The sequence below is a fragment of the Condylura cristata genome, unplaced genomic scaffold (genome assembly GCF_000260355.1).
Source record: "Condylura cristata isolate star-nosed mole 26May11 unplaced genomic scaffold, ConCri1.0 scaffold00027, whole genome shotgun sequence".
NCBI classification, from domain to species: domain Eukaryota; kingdom Metazoa; phylum Chordata; class Mammalia; order Eulipotyphla; family Talpidae; genus Condylura; species Condylura cristata.
In genome coordinates, this window is record NW_004567128.1 from 7,950,312 (window position 1) to 7,972,128 (window position 21,817).

The 21,817-nt window shown below is 47.9% G+C and overlaps 1 protein-coding gene across 4 annotated transcripts in view; it reads right to left on the bottom strand.

Annotated features, from left to right (window-relative positions):
• Positions 1 to 21,817, bottom strand: part of MAP7D2 (MAP7 domain containing 2) — a 71,262-nt gene that overhangs the window by 16,898 nt on the left and 32,547 nt on the right. For 2 of the 4 annotated variants that reach the window (XM_012730343.1, XM_012730342.1), the window contains 7 exons: positions 20,860 to 20,937; positions 19,737 to 19,900; positions 13,679 to 13,796; positions 10,712 to 10,822; positions 8,638 to 8,757; positions 5,416 to 5,546; positions 4,729 to 4,856 (listed from right to left, as the gene is read on the bottom strand). In XM_012730343.1, the coding sequence (XP_012585797.1) occupies positions 4,729 to 4,856; positions 5,416 to 5,546; positions 8,638 to 8,757; positions 10,712 to 10,822; positions 13,679 to 13,796; positions 19,737 to 19,900; positions 20,860 to 20,935 (848 nt within the window). In that variant the 5' untranslated portion in view covers positions 20,936 to 20,937. Of the gene's footprint in view, positions 1 to 4,728; positions 4,857 to 5,415; positions 5,547 to 8,637; positions 8,758 to 10,711; positions 10,823 to 13,678; positions 13,797 to 19,736; positions 19,901 to 20,859; positions 20,938 to 21,817 lie in introns of those variants that run through there. The other 2 variants (XM_004689901.2, XM_012730344.1) reach the window with 2 other exon arrangements.

Here is a 21,817-nt window from a genome sequence, read left to right on the forward strand (position 1 = left end):
GGCTAACAAGTTACCTTAATCAGATCCTGGTGATAAGGAAAAAAATATGATCAACTTGGTCTCGAGCCAGAAAATCCTCCAGTAGCCTATGGCCGAGACAAGATGCAGGGCAGTTTTCCAGTGATGCTCCTGGTGCGGCGCGCAGCGGGTGATACTGAGGGAAACTCACTCTCCTCCCTGGCCGCACCTTGATCGCAGGCCCACTTTGATGCACTAAGTGGGACTTCCTGGCACTGGGAAGCCTGGTACAACTTCACCTGCGCTTCTTCCTCACCCCTGTCCTCCTCCCCAAGGAGTGAGCATGCTTTGCTGACTGGGGAGACTGGGCCAAGGGGCGGGGTACAGCCAGTCCAGCCTTCAGGATTTTTCTGGTTCTCTCACACAGCTGCCTGTGTGAGCCGTGCTGAGTGGCATCGAGCTTCGCCTAAAGAGGTGACTCCACCCCGGAGGCTTGCAGAGAGCAGACATGGCTGCCAGAGGGTCCCTGGAAGTGGCACGGGAGCTGCCAGGATAGCCTCCAGGCTAGATGCGAGCATCTGCACCCCAACAACTCCTGGGGTTGGTTAAGCAGCTCATTGTGAGGAGGGTGGCATATGATGAGGTCCCCTGGTTGCTGTGGTCAGAGTCCGTGAGGGAGGGGGAAGAACTATATTCTAGGGGGGAGAGGCTGGCTAGCGGGGGGGGGGGGGTGTCCGCCAGCCACAGGTTCAACTTCCTTCAACAGAATAGCCATGCGGGGGTTCCGTTCACACTGCAGAATGTGAGGTTCCATGTCAGAGGAAAGCAGGCCAATTACCCATGAACACACATCTAAAAATAATTTCTACCTGAGAAGGGTGGATTACTTGGAATAAGACTCAATCTGTTAAGCAGCTTATTTATACTTCCTGATCCAGTCTCTGCCCAATGAACAGAGCAAAATCAGTAAAAATTCTCTTTCTCTTTCACATCCAAGCCCATGACCCCCAAATTGGAGATGTACAGGCAGGTCATAGATATTTTTCTTTACAGTGAGTGACCAAATCACAGAATAGGATCTTAAAATTCCTGATTTTACCTCCTATCTGTGAATTTTCTGTTTCCTCTGCATTACCGCCTCCCTTCCTGGATACAGCTCCGGCACAGGCGTGGTGGCCCAGGGAAGACTGACCTGTCAGGTGCACCGTACTGGCCAGACCTGCCCACAATACTACAAGCCAAATAAGGTCTGGCAGAGCTACTTCCACCCTTTCCCCAAGTCCTGATTTTTAAGAAATAAGTGCCTTGGCTGATGAGAAAAGTTAAACACAAAGTAAACAGACTTATAGTTTGAAATACCTTCTTGTCTAGTAAGTATCTATTTGATTACTGTAATAACTCAGGGAGGTGAGAAATTATGATTAACCATATTTTAGGTAAGTAAACCAAAGTCTTAAGTGTTAGTGTTTAAATGACCTCCCCCAGGTGATGCTGACAAGAGACTGGTCATTTGATTGTTCCTGTTGCTTTTTTACAGTTTTCCACTTCGATTCTGAAAAGTTCAATACCACCAAGGACTAAAAACCTCATCAGGGGATTCACAAGCTTTGTTGGTAGAGACAGGCTTTCCTGGCGCACAAGGCTGGACTAGACTGTCTGTGGAGGTTCCGTGACCTGTAGGAAGGACGAACACCTCTGTAAGAAAAGCTGCAAGAGTAACTCTTGGGAGCGGGCTGCCACACTTCTGAGCCTGAGTTTTCTGCAGAGCAGAACCCCAAAGAGTTTCCTCCTCCATATCCTGGAATGCAGTTGTTTTCTCCGAAATCTTTCAACTCCACACGCTGAGATCAGTCTGCCTGCAGGAGGGGAGGCGTCTGTGGCCACATAAGCTCAGCTGAGCTCACATTCTGAGAAGTCTGTTCATGGTCACAGAGTGTTACTTCCCAGGAAGAAGGGAGCAGCAGTTTTACACCAGAGGAGCCTCTGGGTACCACCTTAACCCCATCACCAAGTCACCACCACCAGGAACGAAACTACCCAACCTCACGGCCTCCTGACACATGCACCAGAAAGGCGCCAATAGTCCTTCAGGATTCCTGCCCAAAACGTGCAACCTGAACCTAATCACAAGGAAATTACAGACCAACCCAAACTGAAGCACAGTCCTGGACATAACTGCCTTGTGCTCTCATAAAGATCGAGGCCTTGAAGAAGCAATGCCACAGCACTAGACGACTAAAAGCAATGCAGGATGGCAGGTCCATCCTGGCTGAGGAAACAAGTGCTGGCGGGGCCTTCATGGGGGCTGGCTGAAGTCAGCACAGTCACGCTGTCGTACCTCATTAACACCAGCCTTTATGTAATTGCATGGAAGGCCCCCAAATGTCCATCCTCTGGCCAGCCCAAGTCAACCCACAGCACAAACAATCAAAAGACCCCAAGCAAGACCCTCCCAGTAAGTCCCACTCACACAGCTGTGACAATCTGTAACAAACTTGTTTCAAATCACTAAATTTGGAGGCACTTGTTACCACGCATAAAACATTCCCTATCATCATGAGCACACTGCGGTAGAATATAGTAATATTCTCAAGAAACCGAAATCATCAGAGAACACTTCACATGAAGAACTAGGCAGACAGGCAGCACCGATACACAGACAGGCTGGGTAAATCCACTAGGCCACACTTGATTTCCTCCCTCTAGGTTACGGGACTTAAGCTATGCTCCGTCCACATCTTTGAGAGTGTTGCTGAAGCTAGTTTTCTAGCAAACAATTACAATTAACTCAAACCCTTAAAAGAACAACGCCATTAATATGCACAGCCACCAACAGTGGCTTCCTTTATCTGAGGTCTGGGGAGTGCAAGGGGCTGCCAGAGCCATTCCTCACATGACCGTCTGGGTTTCTGAATGGGAGTGCGGAGGGGCTCATACAGTCCCTGTTCAAAGCCACAGCACTTCCAGGCGCCTGAATGATCACACTCTTGGTCTACACAGGGGATGGTGGGACATGCCACTTGGGGGTTGTTTTCTATGTGACACCATTTTAAAAACGGATTTCTTTTCATTGTTTTTTTGTCATAATTACATATACAAAAGAATATTTATAAGGTATGAACGGGATGAAAAATGATATAACAAATGCTCACCCACCAACTAGTCCAGAAGAAAGACGTCATATAACATTTCCTTCAACATCATGTCACGACAAGGTTGATGAACAAAAAAGAATCCTGGCTGGTATTAAACTAAAGAATGTTATCTGGGGACCTGGCTCCATTACAAGTCATTGGCTTAAACCCTAAGTTTCCAAGAACCGACTTAGGATATTAAATGGAGCCTCATTGTAGTGACCTGTGAAGCGAAGACTAAGCAACAAAATAAGGACAAAGAACTGAAGGTCCAACTATTACACTTAGAATTTGCGAGAGCAATGCCATAACCAAAGACTCTCAGTACTGGCACAGAAAGATGCAATGAACTAAAAAACAAGATGCTATTAACTCAGCAGTATGCTGTGAAAGGTTCTTCCTTATGTAAGACATATCAAGAGTAGGTATTAGCTGTCTATAAAAACTATAGCAGACTCTGAACAAAATAATAATAGTGAAAAAGTCTGTTACAAAGCCAATAATTAGAGCTGATGTTACCATGAAATATTTTAAACAAATTTCCAAGTGTTCCATAAATTTGTGTTTTATCATATATTCTCTGAATCAAAATGACACACTAAACAAAGTTTATATGATTCTTTTTACATACAGATTTTCCTACTTCCCCAAGGTAAGTCATATTTCTTTTTCCTCAGTACTAAATTATTTTTCATTTTCTTGTTGGAGTGAGTTATTTGCTGAATCATTCCAGCCATTTACTGTAAGTAAAATATTTTAGTGACTTCAGACAGTGTTCATGCAGTTAGCATAAATCTGTTTTCCAGATACATGGTTTCATTGGTGAGCTTGGCCACTTCTTTAATATATATATATATTTAATACATATTAATGTATTTAATAAACACACACACATACACATATATATGGGACCCCCCTGGTGGTGAAAGGGTTAAGTATCAACACTATGAAGCTATCAGCAGCCACTGCAGCCAGAGTTCCATCCCCAGCCAGGGAGCTGACCCCGCATGGTGCAGCAGACCCCTCCTATCTCACCCGCAGCTCCCCTCAGCAGTGTACTTCATCATTCTGCCTGTTCTGCTCCCCACCCGGTCTCAGGTGAATCCTCTCACCCCCTGCACTTCTGGCCTGAACCCCAGCTCTTGTATAGACAAAGAAATCTTAAAAAAAAAAATTATACACACACACACACACAACACACACACATACCATACACATACAGGCTCCATTAAAAAAAAAAAATACTCCTGATAGTGTCAAGTTATTATTGCCACTCTGACAGGCGATGGGGAGGGAGGAGGAGAATTTAGTAAAGGCACCCACCCACCATGCAACCATTCTACTGTAGGTGCAGTCAAAAGAAAATGCCAGAAAAGCAAAATGGACTTCTTGGATGGGCCAAGGAGAAATGTCGGATGGATCATCTGGCTAATAAAGAGTCCATATTTACCTGGCAATAAATCCCTTAAGAACTTATTGTTTACCCAGAAGATGTTGAGAGTTAAGAGGTAACTTGAAGTCCAGCACCCCTGTGCCTGGTGGAGAAGCAGCTAGCAGACCCTCTAGCCCAGAACGCACGCCCCCCGCCACCCCATACTAGAATTTCCCACCTGTGGCAAAGGGGAAATATGCTTACTTGGATGTCACAGGAGAAGATGATCTCTTAGAAACACCTCCTGGAAAATCACATCTTTTCAGAGGGGACCCCAGGCCCACACTGGGAATGGAATTAGTTGTTCGCTGCCCCTTCTTCGCCTTCTGTGTCTGTAAGAGACACAGAATAGAACAGTGATGGTCCATGACTAGCAGAGTTTCTACAGTTTCTAGAAATACCCCAAATGGAAGTGATGCAGTTTTCTTACAAAAGGAGGCATACAAAGCTATCGTGCTTCACACAATTGATATCTCTGCAAGGAATCACCACAAGGTCATCATATTTAGGTCACCCAGGTAAAAAAAAAAAACTTTAGTCTCAAAATGCGAAGGTTTTCTTTTCCTTGTTTTCTTGCAAAGAACTAACAACGAAATCATTACAGTCCTGGACACACAGAAATTGGAAAATACAAAACATACCATCACCACAAAAAAATTTCAGGCAAGTGCAAATGTGGTTATTTTTCCTTGTCTGATTAACAGCCAGAAAGTAGACACTCGCGGTGTAATAAGTTAAATCATTTTCGAAGGTTGGGTTAAATGCTAAGCCAAATCCGCCCCTTAAGCTATCCATAGAGGCTGATGGAAAGAGACCCTGGCCACGCACAGGAAGTCATTCCACAGTCAGGTCAACCAATCCCCAGGGGCAGGTGAGGGGGTTTAAACCTACCGGAGAGGACTCTGCTCCTGCCGGGGCTCCCTTTCCAGCATCTCCTCCACCAGATGAAGATGGAGCTTTCTTTTTCTCTGGGTTCCGAGTGGGAGAAGACTTGTAGGAAGATTTAAGAGGGCCAGCAGGAGCTACATGAGGACAGGCATGGGATACTAGAGAGTTACAGTGTAAAAACCAGAAAGACAGGGAGCACAGATGGAAAAGGTAAAGGGAGCAGGGAGCTGGGAAGAATATTTCTGTTAACATGTGGAACGGGCAATCCACATTCCCCAAATACCGCCATGTTTTTCCTGGAGTAGGCAGCATGGCCCTGTCCTGAAGGACCCCCGTACTCAATGCCCCAGAGACCAGCTCATTTCAAAGGCGCAAAGTCTAGGGTTTGGAGCGAGCCAGCCCAAGCACTGCCACCTCATGTCTGCATCACCTTGGGCAGGTTACTTAACCTTGCTAAACATCAATTTCCTTGAACAAAAAAAAAAAAAAGAATTAACAGAGCAGACCCGACTTCGTGCGTGGACAGGCCTGCTTATTACAAGGGTGGCCCATGGCTGGCATCGGGGACTCAGCCTTCAGGGGGTTCCCATCATGAACTGGTGAGTGCTGAACCACAAGCTACATGGTCTATGCCGATTGCCTGCTTCCTTCTGAGAGTCCGGAATGTGGGTGTGTGCCCTGCAGGGGTGCCAGCTCCTAAAGACCCCGGGCACCAGTCTCTAATGAGCTTCCCTACTGGCCCCTTCCAAGGGCGCTGTCACGGTTCATGGCTGGGGGGGGATCGAGCATCCTGCATGGGAGAGGAGCTTGGACACCTGCACGCAGCACCCCTTGGTCTCGGCCCTGCAAGCCAATTCCCTTTGCTGATTTTGCCAGGCAGCCTTCCACTGTGACATGTCGCAGTCGTGAGTGTCACCAGATGCTCAGTCCTCTGAGTCTTCCAAGTGAATCATCATCTTGGGACCCCTGATAAACTGGTGTCAGATGCAGGAATCATGAGGAGATTTTGCTCTGTACCCCTATGTTCACTATAGCATTATTTACAGTATATAGGCTATGGAAACAACTTAAATACCCAAAAATAGATGACTGGATCAAGATGTGGTCTATACACACCGTGGAATACTATTCAGCAGTCAAAAGATAAACTCATGCCATTTGCAACAACATGAATAGAGCTAGAAGGGATTATGCTCAGTGAAATAAGTGAGCAGGAAAAAGCAAAATATCAGATGGTTTCACTTATAGGAGGAACACAGGGAAACCATACAAAACTAGCAGGGGAAAAAAATCCTACAAAACTAGCAGGGAAACAATAAATTGGAAACATTCAGCAGGGAAGCGGGAAGGAAAGGGTGAGGGCTCGAAACATGAGCAGGAAGAGCACAAGAGACTATGGTGATGGTTCACAAGTGTCTTGGTGGTGGGAATTTTCTGGGATTACACCTGAGAGAAAAAATCAAACAATGTTCAAAAATGAACAATGTAAAAAGCAGATAAACAAAAAAATCGAAGAAGAAACGGAGCTTTGAGTCCAAGAGAATTACTAATCTTGGGGGTCTTCTTGGGGACCTCCTCACACATTGCTCACCTTCAAAATGCAAATCTCCCCTTTTTTCCCAGGGATGTTTTGTTTATTTAAGATACATACACCACAACATTCACCCTTTCAGGGCATGCAGTTTAGTGGCTTTTAGTATTTTCACAAAGATGTTCAACCACAACTGTTGTCTAATTCCATAATTTCAATTCCCTCCCCAAAGAAACCCAGTACCCATTGAGTATTCTCTTCCCTTCCTCCTCTCTAGGTCTCAGCAACCACTAATTCACTCTCTATAATGGTGCCTAATCCAGACATTCCATGTAAATGGAGTCGTGCTATTTGTGCCATTTTGTGTCTGGCTTCTTTCAGAAGGTAATGGTTTCCAGCTTAATCATGTTGCAGCAGGTTTCAGTAATTCATCCTTTCTAGAGCTGAACACCTCCCCCTTATGGATATACCGCATCTTTCATCCATCTATCTGCTGATGGACATTGGTTGCTTCCACCTCGTGGTTAATGCTGCTTGGCGCACCTGTTCTGGTTTTTGTCTTAACGGATGGTTCAATTTCCATAAGTGGAGGTGCTGGGTGATGAGGTAACTTAATGTTTAACTTCCTGAGCAACTTGCCAGACCATTTTCCAGAGCACATCATTTCATATTTCCACCAGCAACGTATGAAGGATATAATTTCTCCACAGCTTTACCAACGCTGAGCAATTTCCTTTTGATTTTAACCATCCTAGTCAGCATGAAAGGGCATGGTACGGTGGTCCTGTTTGCATTTCTTTGGTAACTAAGATGCTGAGCATCCTATCAGGGATTTATTGGCCATTAGTCTATCTCTTTATTTGCATGAACTGACAGAGGGTTTTACGTATTGTGTCATCTCACTGAACACATTATCTTGGGAACTGAGACCAGACTGCCTTAACGTGGGTGTATCTACCTCTGTGTCACCAACGAATCCTCTGTGACCCCAGTCACTGGCTGCTCAATCATTAGGGGCTTATCTGTAGAGAGCCCTGACCCTCATTAATCATACCACATCTCTGTGATCTGCTTTGCTCAAGGAAGGGTTTTGATGCCATGGGCCAGTGTTTCTCAAAGTCCAGTGTGCAGGTCTAGTGGGCCTGAGAGTGCCTTCCTAACAAGTTCCGGGCAATGCCAACATTACCAGGCCACGGGCCACCCTTCGAGTAGCAAGGCTCTAGGTATTTGTTAAATTTTACTGTGCCAATCATCCCTCTCCCATCTAATCCTTGCGATGATTTAACTCCACTTTATAGATGAGGAAACTGAGGCTTAGAGAGGTTAATTAACTCAGCCAAAGCAGTAAGAGCAGGTAAGCAGTAGAACTGGTTATGGGGTTCCAGAGACTGTCACTTATAGGCTACTCTGGCAAACCATCTCTTAAAAAAGTCTCAAAGCTCATGAAATATATACTTTTCTCTCATTCACACACTCTCAGTAAATTAATTTACTCACCTCTGGGACAAAAGAAAAGAAACAGCAATAGCAAAACACTGATGGGTAGAAAATATTATTAACCACTGAAGACATTTCACAAATCCAGCAAATGGGAAGCAAAAAATAGAAAGTCAGGAAAAACTCATAGGCCAACCAACACCGCGTCACACCGTGTCAGGCATTTTCCTCAGTGTCACCAATTTGGCCTGGTTTACCTGAGTCATTGGCCTGCTCAGAGAGCATGAGTGAACTTCTGCTTCTGGCTAGAGAAGCCTGTGTGGGTGTCAATAGTCGCATAAGAAAGGGCTCCGTGGGACTAAGGTGCGTGCGATGAGCTGAGGGATGGAATCAAATGAAAATTTAAAAAAGCAAAATTAAAAAAATATTTCCAGTAACAGTGTATGATGCAAATTAACTTTTGAGTGGCAGGACAAACGTGGGAAGTAAAAATATTATAGAAAGGGATGGCTTTGTAGCTTGTCATAGTGAAATGAAACAAATGATGTGTCATTCAGAGTTTGGAGAGGGCGTTAATTCTCCTGGGGAGCCTGAACGTACCCCCTATGTGGTCACAGAATTACGCTGCTGCCTGTGTCACTCCCAGAGACTCGACCCATCCCCTAACATGGAACGTGGACTCAAGAAACCACCACTAAGTATATCTAACACTAAACAAAGATGACTTCTATAAAACACTTGTTTTAGGTCAGCCCTTTATTGAGAATTGTTTCACAACACACCGATCTTGTTAATGTGTAAGTATGCACCCCTTCATGCTATTTCCACATAAACAAGGACAAAAACTCCAAAGTAAAACTAGGCAAGAAACACAAAAATAAAAATAGCCAACTGATTATCAGCTTTAACGGAAGTAGTTACTTTCATAATCTAAAATTCAGTGATCAATATGTCATTTTGATGGTTCTAGAATATAACATATGGTAATGAACGAAATTTTCTATTACTCTGTATTCTTTGGGTATCCATTAGCTGGTATAAAAATGGTTTGGGGATTAAGTTTTTTTTTCAATTTACAACTCACACATGGAGATAATTCAGTTGCCAACAATATATAACATACAGATCGTTTCAGGATCAATGCAAATATTTATTTCCGACCTTGTGAATTAATGAAAGCATACGGAATACATTCACTAATGGAAGAGCTGTAGAGTTCAAAGCACATAGCTCTTACTGAACTCAAGGTTTGCAGCACTTACCCAAGGCCTGTATCAGAGAAAAGCAATGCTGACGCCTATAGGCATCTCTGACCCACGTCAGACCTCTGTGCTGGAGGTGCAGGGTCAGTGTCAATGAAGAACAGCCAGGGAGACACACTGGCTGCTACAAAGGCACAAATATTCTGTTTGCCCCTTGGCAATGAGCTGCCATGCTAACTAGTCACGTGTTGCTTAACAGGGACTAATTTGCATAGTTAGGTGACTTCATTGTTGTGTGAATAAGTCTAGAGTGTAATGACACAAACCTAGACGCCCAGTGGGCTACATACAGAACTGGCACCTACATCGGTCCATCATTGACAGAAATATTACAGGGTACGTGTTAATGAACGCCACTGGCACCTGGCATTTCTTCAAAGATGCTTTAAAGTATACATTTCATGCACAGAGGGCTTCTTAGTGGTTCCTGAACCTACATACTCAAAACCACATAAATCCAGACTTTCAGTGACTCCTTGGAGCTTCCGTTAGAACAAAGGCAGCTTTAATCTCTTGTTTCTGGACGTGGGTACGCTCAAGGGGCATACAGGCTGCACGTTTTCACCTCAATGCAGTGTGCCAGGAAGGGCTGCCCCCTCTAAAGACTTCGTATTAGATCTAAACTTCTGTTTTCAAGACAGAGTCGGGCAGGCCTATGAGCCAGACAGCCACGGGCTCCTTTTTCACACACGTACATCTCCCATCACCTCAGCCTCATCAACACTGCTGTTCGTGGCTCATCAACTGTATCACACCGACAACAGGGCAGCTGCTTTTCTGACACTGGAATCTGCCCACTAGTCAATTCATTCTGGGCAAGATCACCCCAACATGCTGTGGAAGACGGAATCTGTCTCATCAGCTTGGGGGATGTCCTTAACCCAGGCCCCTGTCCAACCACGACCTGGTGTGAAAGAGAGCCACTTTCCTGAGTTCCACCTGAAGGCTCCCCCCTTGGGACCACAAGGCTAGGCTCAGGGGCCAGTGGCTCGAGTGGGGCTTGCACAAAGACAGAATGATAACATGGAAACACTCGCACTACAAAGACCAGGTCAACACGTTCACTTGCCTCGGTCTGGGGAATAGGATATTGCCACGGTGGAGGAAGACAGGCGCTTACTCATGGGAGGCTCCATCTGCTTTGGCAAATTCATGGTTGATGTTGAAAGTTTGTCAGATGCTGCAGAGAAACGCATTAAAGACATTGGTATCCACACTACGGTAGCCCAAGAAACACACCCCAAAATGCTCTTCCTGTCCTCATCCACACGCCGCTACGGCGCGGGCAGAGACATCACCTCCACCATCCTGCCAGCTGCTGCGCTGAGCTGGATGTGCCAGGTCACCGTAGCATCCGCTGGAAGCAGGGTCTTCTCTTCCATTTCTTGACAGTTCTTCTCGTCCATTTCCAGGCTTCGACCTCACTCAACTGTTCGACTAAAGCAGGCTAATCCCACCAGTAAACCATCTCTCTCCCTGTGTCCAGGGATCTTTAGTCCAGCCAGACCAGAAGAACTCAAAACCAACCTGGACTCAGAGCCACCAACACTGGAAAAGGCCCGACCACCTGACCGAGGCTGTGGAAGCTAAAAGCAGACCTTCAGTTTCCTGCAGGCTACCTATAGCTTAGGTTGGACAGAGATGGAATTTGAATTTGGGGAGCTGTATTTAAAGCAGAAGAACCTTCACCTGTTGATTTCTTTCTCTGTCAAGAGGTGAGATCACAAAGGTCCTTTCGCAAATATTCTGACCACTCTATGGCTAGGATCTTAACATGTGGCCCTGGGTTTGGAGTTCTTAATTTCCAGAACTTGTTTCAGATTGGTTTCTAAAGGAAACCACTGTGGTAAGTCATACTAGAGCCTGAGGAAAAAGGGAAAATACATGTGCTGGCTTTAAAAGAAGCAAACTCAGTAATATTTTCAAAATCTCTGTTCATCTTGCTTTCAAATGAGACAATTTCTCCCGACCGCTAATTGTTAATCAAGTCAAGCAGAAGTAAAATTACAACTGGTTTTACTGTTTAAGCTTGAAATGGGATTTAATACTTCTCAGTTTTCCAGTATTTTAGAACTAATTTGATGTTCTGGAAAAAATTAAACATTAGAAGAAATGATGTTAAGTCATTTAGTGGGGATACCCCTTTCCCCTCTTGCCTCAGGCGCTGAGATGGCTCAACGCGGCAGTGGCCTTTACAAATTCGATCATAGACTGTTGTGCATTCATTCTAATTTGTAAAATTATTATTTTATCTTGGCTACTGAAGTTTTGGGCACCCCTAAAACTGTACTCCCGAGTCAAGTAGTACACTTGCCTCTTTCCTGGTCCAGGTTCTGAGTGCAGTTCCCATAGGGGGACATCAACTGTTCTGAGGAAGGCCAGCGCCTGGACGATAGCTACCTTGGCCCAGGCAGCAAAGTCTCTGCTGCTCAGCAACGCCAAAAGGAATTATTTTTTGTCAATGGAATGCTGGAAACCAAGGATGTCTACTCTTACTGCTCTGATTGGGTCTCCTACACTGCTGGTAAATACTGCATCCCTTTTACAGCTTGTTTCTTTGCCAGCCAAAGACGGGCTGCATTTTCTAAAGTCTTTACACGGAAGCAAACTTTTGCTAGTTCTGATCTTGATCTGGACTCTGAATTTCCCAGGCCTGTAGACCAAACTGAGAGCCTATTATGGAGCCAACTTATATCCCTGCTTGGATAAGCGCCCAAATCTCTCCCTCTTCAACACGTCTCCAGTAATTTATCATATTAACACCCAGAACTCAGCGTAATTAGAGGTTTTGGTAACGCAAGTGACTGGAACACCCTATTGCTTAATACCTAAAATGGATAATCAATGGATGTTGAAGAATCTAAATGCACAAAGATCAAACTGACAAGATGTTCAAGGCAGACACTGGTGAGTTAAGGATGAAATGTGGCCAGGGTGCTGGGCTGTAAGGCATGCACAGCTCCATGATGACAGAGGAACAAAGAAAGATGGGCACATGTCACTGATGTCGCTAAAACAGAAAAAAAGTTCTAAGGGGTCAGACTAAGAAATCAACTGTGAAAGTGCTTGAGACAGACACGGTGATGGGTGATCAGAACGGCCATGGCCTGGTGAAGCTGGGCTATACCATTGGTGGGCTCGGCAGCGGCGGCAGTGGTCCCTGGGTCCGGAGGGAGGGTGCTGGCTGCTAAACCTAGAGGAGGGGGTGGGGTACTTTCTGATTCACCTACACAGCAAAAAACAAACAAACAAACAAAAACACACACACACACACCAAAAAATCAGAGCAAAGAGAGGTAAAAGAAAACAGTCCCAATTTCTAATTTTAGTTTCTCACAGGAGATCAGAAAAAGGCACTGAAGTAAGTATATTCACTGACAGAAGGTTAAAAGCATAAAATAGCAACGTCAGGAAACTGCACTGTACAGAGGCAAAGCCATCAGCTCTCGGGAGGAGAGGGTCGATAACCCGCACAGTCCAGTCAGGGTCGCAGACATGCAGGAGGCCATGAGGAGGGGGTTACCCAGAGTCTGGCAATAATCAGTACAGTAAACACTTCAATTTTAAAGATGAGAATGAACTAGATAATGTCTTAAATACGTCGCCTACGGCAAAATGGACAGAGTGACAGAGATTAGCAGTGAGGAGGGCAAACCCAGCGTGCCTGCAGGGCAGCTACCGCCGCCTCATGCTGCAGTGGCGCCCAGCCCACACTGCCTGCTGCCCCTTCTTTCCCTGCGGCAGACAGGGGCTCGCTGCTGGGTCCACAGGGGGCTCCGCATTCCTTTTCTTTGCTACTCTCTTGCTTTCCGCCCAAGCCCAGGCACTGTATCAAATGCTATTTTCCAGCAAGGAGGCACAGATCCCCTTGAGGTGAAAGGTATCCCCAGGAAGCACGGCAGGTTTAAAGGGCACCTCTGAAGAGGGTACTGGCAAAGCATCCCCAGATCCTGCGGGTGGGAGGGCAGGCAGGTGCGGCCACGACCACCATCTCCCACAGGGCCCTGCGCGCACGCCTCAGAACGGTGGGACTCACCATCTCGTCCTCCTGGCCCCCCTGCCAGCGAAGACGATGCTCCCCACGAACACTTCTTCTTCAGCTCCAGCTGCTGTGTGCGCTCCAAGGACCTGCGCATCATCGCCTCCAGCCGCTCCTGGGTTCACCACGGGGAGAACAAGATTAAGCGGCTAGCCACACCTCAGCCGGGAGTCACCAATGAGGGCCTTCCCTGCTCTGCATCCAGAACCAGGCACACGTGCCCTCTCCCCCCCACCAGCTCCTCCTCTGTGGGTGGAGAGTAAACAATGCAGCCAGTGCCGGCTGCGGCCGGCACCTCCCAGCTCTGTTGAAGAGGAATGCCTGACAAGCGTTAACTCCTTGAGGCCAGTCTCAAGGGCAGCCTTGCTCCATCTAGCAGGAGAGCTGAGCTGGGCTTGTGACCCAACTGTCTCCTCTCTAGTTGCAAGTGCAAAGCAGTACAGTTTAAAAACATTTAAATTAAAATGTTAGCTGACTTTTGACAGCCTGAAGTATCACTTTTTGGGGTGACACTTGACTTTGAGATGCATGTTGCATGGTTCCGTTTTATTAAAAGGAAACTAAACAATTTTTAGCCAGAAGAGAAAAACAACAGCCAGGTTTCCTTTTTTTTTTTTTTTTAAATAATATAATAGTTTATTTTTACATCATTTTGTGCCTTTTTCCATCTCAGCTGTAATCCCCGTGGGTTTCCCATCACCAAGTCACCCATGTGCCATGGCCATAGTCCAGCGCATTTCCCTTCCCCCACCGTTTTTGATCCTATTCCCTGTTTCACTCCGTGAAATGTCTCTGGTATATAGTTGTTCATTATTATTAATATTTTCTCCCCTGGTCCTTTATGCCCTTCTATGAGCGAAACCATCCGGTATTTTTCCTTTTCTTTCAGGCTTATTTCACTCAGCATGATCCCTTCCAGCTCCATCCATGTTGCTGCAAAAGGCATTCTTTTTTTGGGGGTTGCTGAGTAATATTCCAGTGTATATATGCACCACATCTTTTTAATCTAGTCATCCACTTTTGGGCATTTGGGATGCTTCCATGTCTTTCCAATTGTGAATGAAGCAGCAATAAACGTGGGGGTGCAGGTGTCTTTTTGAATCAGTGTTTTTGCGTCTTTTGGGTAGATATCTGGGAGTGGGATTGCTGGGTCCTATGGAGGTTTCCCTCTTAATAGCACGTTTCTGAAAAGCACTTTTCTGTCTTTATCAACTGTCATTTTCATAGAGTTGGACCCGACTGCTGGCAGATATTTTCTTGGCACTGGAGTGGAGTTGTATTAATTTTGCACTTCCTGCCACCCCAATTATACTACAAATACCAAATCCTGTCCCCTACCTCTACTGGTGAAGGCCTGGAGCAAAAAATGGGCTAAACCTGGCCAGGCCCCCAACCAGAAAGATATTACTTTCCATGAGTCAGATAAGAAAGGAAGCAAGTTCCTTAGGGTGGCACCAACTGTGATTTGGAGCAGGAAAGGCTACTTTCTTTCACTTACTAGAAACACTGGAAGGTCACTGGGGAGGTTCTGGATCTGTTGCCTCTGTCCACAGCAGAGGGATGAGATAGGCATGTTCTGCATCTCAGCCTCCTCTGCAAAGCGCTGTCCTCTGAATAGCACTTGCTAAGCAATAGCCTCTCGGGGGCCTTGTGAGCAGAAAGGGGACTCACCTCCTCCTGGAATTCTCCCCTTTGGAGTCATGAGTAACTACATTCCAGTTTCTGGCTGAGCCCCCACAGTCATGAGTGTGCATTTCCCAGCAGAACCCACCCTCACAACCCGGCCCAACTCTAGCAGTCAGCCCGGTAAACACTGGCGCTTGGAAGGGCTAGAACGTGTCGACTATGTGACGCTTGAAGTTCAGTCAACTGACAGTGGGGTTGACTAGTATTTCATTAGAAGGCTTTAACAAAGTATGTAAGCAGTGACCTGGTTTAAGTGTTGAAACCCTTTCACCTTAAGGGGAGCTGAGTTATGTGGGTGATGGGCAATTTCTTACATGCCAGGACCTCGCAAGACAGTCTTTCGTTTACTGAGAAGCCAGTGAGAATAAACCAGCAAGACTCGCTGGGCCAGTGCTAGCACCGAGCAGGAAAAGCTGACCAGGGCAGACCTATTCCTGGCTGTTCAGTTACCTTCAGAAAAACACCACTGCCCCCTTCGTAATACACTGAACTGCTGTAATAAATCCCATTTTCCCGGACTCTTTTCTTTGAACCACTGGCAGGCTGATGAAAACGAAGCTACGTGCCTCTGAGAGAGACACTCACTCTGCTCACCCACTTTTGGAGAGATAATGAAAAACAGGTGAGAACGAAGCTCTATGGTAAGGAGCTTGTGGAACCTGAAGTCATCAAAATGGGGTGATTCAGCCATGCCAAAACAGTGGGAGAGCTACAGTGACCACATCTGAGGGGAGAAATCGGACACGGCTGTAATACTAACCAGGATGTGAAACCGTGGTTACTTCATTGCACATAAGTATTTAAAAAAAAAAAAAAAGTGCCTAAACAGAAAGTGTCCACTTTGCTCTTACTAGGCTATAGGTCAGCATCGGCCAGCCCATGGGCGTCTTTCTGTTCCTCCCTGTGATGGAATGGAAAGGACCCTAGATTTGGAAGCAGGACGTGAGGATTGAAATCCCCCCACTGCTACCTGTAAGCCCTGTGACCTGGAGCGCATTTAGCTCCCTGGGGCTTCATTCCCACAGCTATAAAAGGGCATGACCTGCCTCACCAGATCAACCAGCTAGTGGGCCCTCAACCACAGCTAGCAGAATCTAAATTTGAAGAGCAGGATTATTAACAGGGAAGCGCAATGCAGCGGTTCTCAAACCTGAAAGACCTTGTGTCAGAATGCCCTCAAGGGCTGGTTAAGACGGGGATTGCTAGGACGGGAGTCAGAAACACCCCTCGTTTCTGATTCTGTGGGTCTGGCAGCACCTGCTGAGAACTAGCAGTTCCGACAGGGTCTCAGAGACACTGTTGCTGCTGATCCTGGGAACCAACCGCACTGCAAGAAAAACTGGTTGGAGGAAAGAAAGGCTGGGCCTGGGGGGGAGCGAGAGGGAAGAAGCCCAGTGAGTATGCAGTAGCAGTGCTGGCCCACCCAGCACCACCCTCTGTTCGTAGAGGCTGGGAGGGAGCAAGGCCTCTGTCGTCCTCACATCCTCAGGGTTGGGCCTCAGTGGGAGGAAGGAAGATGTGAGGAGTAGACGTCACCCTTTGTGGCCCCTCGAGCTGTGGCTCGAGCTCTGGGCTCTGCCACCTCCAGCAGCACGGAGCGCGCTGTGGCTCTGCCGCCACTCTTCCGTGCGTTCTGAGGATGACAGTATGGGGACCAGCCGCCAATGGCCTTCAGCAGGGCTCTGCACAGTCTTCCTCTCTGCAGACCTATGTCCACATCTGCCAGAAACTCAGCAGTCGGCATGGTCCTTTGTCATTCAGAGCTTTTGGAGGGGCAAGCCCTCTGCTTAGCGAAGTTTCTTGTCAACTGAGAAATGTCTGTTTTACACCCAGCACGATAAGTCTGTTACATATCAAGCAATGAGAGCAGGAGAGGTTGTGAGGTGTCAGAATAATAGAGGTGAAGGGACTCTTCGCACGGACTCTTCCTGCTTATCTGTTTAGCACGAGGAAGTGGAGCTGGGAACGCAGGTCGTGTCAGAACCAACCCAGGCGGGTGACAACCCAGGCAGTGACTTGATTCTTGGAAGACCCACCTTGAGAAGGCAGCCTCGGTGGGGGAGTAAGCACCAGGTCAGGGTCTCGGGCGGCCACTGAAGCCCCCAGGGCAGGCCTGATCAGTCGCCAGCCCTCCTTGGAGAGCCAGGAGGTCGTGCCCACTTCTGTGCTGGTGACCAGGAGCGTCCGGGCTGAGTCTGGACTCCCCAGGACAGATGTGAGGCGTTTCCGAAAGTGACATCCTGTTAAGCCGAGGGCCGTGGACCCGGGGTCAGGGTAACAGGGATATGGGGCGTCAACAGGCCTTTTGTGAGCTCCAGAAACTACACCGAGAGAGGAAGGTCTAGGCGAAGGACGAGGTGGGCAACAAAAGCTTTCCAATAAGCTAGAGCAGCAAAATGGGGTGCACTGTATGAAATACCTTCTTGTAGACACTTCCCCCTGGTTGACGAGGCAGGTGACAAGAACTTCAATCGGGCACCGAGCAGAGGATGGAGCACCTGCGTAACCCGTGCCGAGCAGGCGCAGCCCTCCCAGGACTCCCCGGCAAACCCCGGGGCAAAGACAAAGGGGCTCCCATAGAGCAGACCTTGCTTTACCTCCGGAGACCATCTGAGAGCACCCGCAAACTGGCCCTGCACCGGCAGAGGGCCGCGTGGATGCGGCTTCCAGGCCGGCCTGTGTGGCAAAGTCTCTGAGCTACACCTGGTCTCCCGGGCCAGGCCGGCCGCAGGGGAGGCCACCACGGCCCTGGGCTGCTGCACAACCAGCCGAGGCCCCCTCTCAGCCCTGTCGTGCTGTGCTCAGGTGAGAGGTACGCAAATGGGGCCAGTGTCAGTGCTGCCCAGGGGCTGCAGCAGCCGCCCTCCCCACTGTCATGTTAGGGGGTAAAACATGACCCCAAAGCAAGACCACTGGAGACTGAGCTGCGGCAGGGCCAGCCGTCCGCCATGGCACTCGCTCACCTGACTGCTTTAAAGTTTCTATTGCTTGGTAACAAAATGAAGGGGACAGGGCCTCAGAGACACCCGTGTCACCATAGGGAGTGTCAGCTGGGGATCTCAAGTTCATTCCCAGGAAGCAGCAGCCACATGCTTTCTCAGGGCCCAATGGAGGATGTTGGGAATCAAAATGGAGACGAGGGAGGGGGACAAGCGTGTGTCAAGGAGAAAGCAGCAAGTCCGGAGAGTCACCACAGATCCACTGGCTGGGGATGGAGCTCTCTGTCCCCGGGGACTAAACAGCTGCTTGCGTTGCGCTTTCTCAGTCTGCAGGCTCCCGCAGTGCCTTTCCTCAGTAGCTCCCCCTGACCTTGCTCTGTCAAGGCCAGCTGAAGGCACGGAAGGACTCCAACATCTCTGAGCAATTGCTTGGTGTAGGTGCCTGGCTGGGCGCTTTCACAAAAGTGGCCTTGTTGAACTCTTGTAACCACCTCTGCTTTGGGCCGAGGAGACCGAGTCAGGGCAGTGTGTCCGCCAGCCAGCAACGTGAGCCCACGCAGCAGGACCCTGCTGAGACGCTGCTCAAAGAAATGGCCACGTAAGCTGGCAGGCTCTGCACGGTGTGCGGGCCTGTGCACACACTTGCGCTTTCATACTAAAAAAGGAAGGCGCACAGACACATTACAAGAAGCCAGACTTTTAAAAAATGTGGCATTAACACAGACGTTTCTGAATCCTACAGCATCGGTGATGAGCAAACTGCTATACTGTTGGTACTAAGTGATGAGTCATTACACCTTATGAATAAAAAATGATCAACACCTGATACAAGGCTATGATTACATCCTTAAAATAGACTTGTTAAAAAAGCTATACCCCAAATATGCTTTCTAAATATGTTTTCAAAGTTTAGTAATAAAGGACTTTGTAGGGGTAATTACAGTCCATGTCTTTTAAAAAAAAAAAAAACTGGTAACTGGAAACAGAATGATTAAAGCAAGGAATTGCATTAAAATTTAAATATACCAGCATGTTTGTATTTGAGTGGATCTCATTTTCCAGAAGCGAATGACAGACCATGTTATTCTCTACCCTCACAGCCCTCTCCTAGCCTCAAGCATGCCATGCCTCAAGGAACAGACCCCCAGTATCATCCCTCAGGTCTATGTCATGCAGTCCCTATCCACAAGCCCCTTGAGCGTCAGTCAGAGGAGAGGGCCAAATCTAACACCTTTACCTCAGAAACAAGCAAATCAAGGCCCAGAGAGGCCAACCAACCCGTCCAAAGTCACACAGCAAATGGATACCTGACAAGCCTTACTGTTCCTGTATCTGTGCAGCTCCCAATGGATCTTGCCATGCTGTGAAGAAGGCCTGGTGACCCACCAGGGCCAAGGCAGAGGGGCAGGGGTGGGGTCCCAGGATCTTACCTCCTCCTCCCGGAGCTTCTGTTTCCTCTTCTCTTCCACAGCAGCCCTCTTCTGGTCCTCCCGCTGCCGCTGCTCTTCCAGTTTCCGCCATCGCTCCTCAATTTGCTTTTCGTACTGGAGCTTGGCTCTTTTCTGTTTCTCCAGGATCTGTTGCTCTCGGGCAGCTGGAAAAAGGAAAGAAGAGACATTATCACTTGAGCACCGAAATGGAGAAGCCACGGTGAGACCAGAAAGAAGTCTGTGAGCTTTGAAGGGCTCTGGCTTTCTGCCACTCATGGATGACCTTGGGCACATTAACCACGAATCCCTCTGCCTCAGTTTCCTCCTCCCTTAGAGTGGGGAGAGTCACAACGGTGGCCTCAAGGTGGGGTCATGCGCCTCCACATAGAAGCTATGACTAGTCCTGCTTCTGAGAGCAGGACTGGTCACCATGGCTCAGCCATATACTGGGATGAGAAAACCACGGTGTCCAGGCACACACTGCACCCCACACCAGACAGGCAGCTGTCCAGGCAGGGAGCAGGCAGAAGGCTGGCCTTTGCACCTGGCCCAGTTAGGGAGAGGCCCCAGGAGGATGCAATGCCTGAACCAGCCAGCAGGAGGCAGTCGGAAAACAAACTTGCAAGCTCATTTGTCTCAATTGAGCAGGGAAATCGCTGTCCACTCCCCTCGTGGCTCCCTGTGGGAAACGAACCATACTCATGTCTGTAGCCTGCAAAAGGTGAGACAGCCTTTCTCTATGGGCTCTCTGTCCTCACTGCATGTGTCTTCATTGCAATTTTCTCCATTCTCCCAAAGACAGCCCCTCTGCATGGCCCAAAGAGAGCCCAGTGTCAACCCAGGATGGTCACCTGAAGGGGTGGGGCCAATGGCGGTTTCTCTTTTGTTACCACCCCACCCAGGACCCTAGTACAGGCCCAGAATGCAGCGGAGGGTCAGTGCTTGCCAAGTGAGTAAATAACTTCTGAAGCTTATTTAGTAACTTATAAACGTGACAGTACAGAATCTGTACTAGATTAGAAACACTGCCTCCCCACTCAGCCACAAACTTCTAAGGCTCTTCAGAAAAGACTCCATCAATATTCATTTCCTCGCACCCAAATGGCCAAAGTGCACAACTTACCGAGACATTTTTCTCTTTCTTCTCGTCTTTCTTTGGCTAGTCTTTGTCTCTCATCGGATCTTAAAAACCCATCCATGCCTAACAAATAGAAACAAACAAAAAGAAAATATGATGAACTTCCTTACTCTGCCTATTCACTGAGCACCCAGGCTGCTGGGCCACCCCTCACCCCACCACAAGTGGCCAACCTAAGGGTGCAGCCCATACCCCCACACTTACCCTCCAAGCTGTCCTCTACGAACTCCAGCCCTTTCCCCAGTTCTCTGTCACCCTACCTGGCCCTGCAGGGGTCAGAAGTGCTAAGTGACAAAGGCCAGGCAGTGAGCAAAAATCCACGCAGCCTCCCCCAGCCTTCTCCCAGGGGAAGGAAAAGGACAGAAGCAGGCACAGTTTGGGATGTCACTGACTGACAGAGGGGAGCCGCTACCGTCTGGAAGGAGCTGCTGGAGACCACTGAGGCGCATCCTGGGTGAACAGTGAAATAAGGTCACACTCAAGTTCACTCTCTCCTGCATCTGCTCTCACGGCCATCTGAGTATTGCAGCAGCACAAAGGCATATAATGTGCTGCTGATTGATTGTCACTTGACTGTATGAAACAAACTAAATGGAACAAATAGCAGTTACCCCCAAAGCATCTCGGGGGCTCCACATCACGTGCCATCTTTGGCAGGAGCCCAAAGTGCTTTCTAAGTGAGAGATTAAAGTTATCTTCCTGGCCCTGTCAGAAATACAAGTAATCTACCATCAGTGTTATAACTGGCCAGTCATGAGCAGTGTTTACATATAACCTAACGCACAACGTTCTGGAGAAATTGGCCTTGGTATTGATACAACCAGACCCAGGCTCCCAGTGCCTGAGCCTGCCTGCCTGGCAGTGCCACGCGCTGACCTCACATGTGCCTGGCTCTCCCAGCCAGCTTGCAGGGACCTCCCTGCACTGCCCGGGTCCAGGAGAG